General features: G+C 40.0%; 1 protein-coding gene across 2 annotated transcripts in view; it reads right to left on the bottom strand.

The window, feature by feature from the left end:
- Positions 1-275: 275 nt before the first annotated feature.
- The window catches only part of LOC107086796 (protein C19orf12 homolog), a 6,622-nt gene continuing 5,279 nt past the window's right edge, over positions 276-1,618 (bottom strand). For both annotated transcript variants that reach the window (XM_015377990.1, XM_015377991.1), the window contains exon 3: positions 276-1,044. In XM_015377990.1, coding sequence (XP_015233476.1) covers positions 779-1,044 — 266 coding nt within the window. In that variant the 3' untranslated portion in view covers positions 276-778. The remainder of the gene's footprint in view (positions 1,045-1,618) is intronic.

Raw genomic sequence — 1,618 nt, 5'->3', positions numbered from 1 at the left:
AAGATCAGTTAATCAAAGTTTGTGTATTTAAGGAAAAAAAATAGATATGGAGTTTGGAAAAAGAAGAGAAAATAAAAGTAAAGTTTTAGGGTCATGATGACTAAAGTAGATCAATGATGTTTACATGTAGTGAAAAAAAAAAAGAGACAGGGGACGATGCTGATCAGTTTCTATCAGAATGTCACTTCTTGCTAAATGATGAGGATTGAACCTTTCCAGAGGGGGNTTCAGGATGACAAACATTTGCTCAAAGCCTAACGAGCTGAAAGGATCCTGTTAACAAGTGAAACTCATCAGAGGCATTTTGTTCTTCCTTCATTAAAGGTGCCTTACTCCTCGCTTTATGTGCCTGAAAATAAAGGAAACAAATGTGCTGGAAATGAGACAGGAGCTGCTGGTTGGATATCATGTCACTCTTTGAGGGTTTTTCCATATAAAGTTTTGAAGAAAAAACGAAATAACTCCAAACATGTGTTGAGTTTTACTGCCATCTAGTGGATGAAGGCTGGAGTGACAGGCTGCCTCCATCTGTGGATTAATAACAGACTCATAGATTTAAGAAATAATGTTTTTATTCAGATTTCAGAGAGAAACTAAAACATGTTTCAGTTTATTTAGAAAAATAAGACTCATTAAATGCTTCCTAATGGCTGAGCAGCTTTCTGGCTCAAAGTCTTTCAGGCTGGAAAGCCTCCGTCCCATCACCCTAATGTTAAACATTCAGAATCAATACAATTTAAAAAATTGTTCCCAGGTTGTCCATCCTCCCTCATGAAGTTCAGTCCCCGTATCTGACCTCGGCTCTGAGCTCCTTGGTTACGTAGCTGATGAGGGCGGCAGTGACCTGCTGCTGCAGCGTGGCGTTCCCCATAACCAGCGCGACGAGCTGCGCGGCGTCCATCCAGTCCAGGCTGCCCAGCAAGTTGTTTATCTGTGCGTAGAGCTGCTGCCTCTGCTGCGGAGGAAGCTCCATCAGGATCTGAGGCAGAGGCCTGAACTGACCGCTGGTCATCCAGCTGCCCAGCAGACCCCCCACCGCTCCACCTCAGAGACACAGACGCTTGGTTACAGCTTTATGAAGGAAGAAAACAACCTGAAGTGGGAATTCCTCCTCTAATGAATAAAGACACATGCAGCCCTAAACAGGGGCCAACAGGGGCCAATGCCCCTGTAGATCATTGCCTGGCCCCTGTTATGGCCCCTGTGCTGAAGACATAATATTCAAAGAAATTCTAATGATGATATGCGCTGGAACAGACACGATTAATGATAGGTCCTTTGGATCTATTTCATTTTTTTCTTTACAAATTCTGTTTTACTAATTATTTGAAAACAATAAAGGTTCAGTAAGATAAGATCCCAGTTTTCATCTGCTAAAGGTTTTTTCAAAAGAAATTTTTAGTTGAATTTATCAGTTTTCATTGTCTAATTGAGATTTTATAACAACAAATTGGTAATTTTTGACTTAAATTAAGTCAAAATTATGTAAAATCCCTAAACTATGAATGTATATTGGCCTAATAAGGCATAGAATTGTTATTAAACCTAATTGAATAGATATTTCACTTCATGCAGCTCTCTTAACCCTTTAAAGCCCGATCCAAGAATAAAACAAAAC

This window comes from Cyprinodon variegatus, unplaced genomic scaffold (genome assembly GCF_000732505.1).
Source record: "Cyprinodon variegatus isolate N-32 unplaced genomic scaffold, C_variegatus-1.0 Scaffold162, whole genome shotgun sequence".
Taxonomy (NCBI): Eukaryota; Metazoa; Chordata; class Actinopteri; order Cyprinodontiformes; family Cyprinodontidae; genus Cyprinodon; species Cyprinodon variegatus.
Note: the sequence above shows the minus strand (reverse complement) of the source record. Positions and strands in the feature narration are given on the sequence as shown.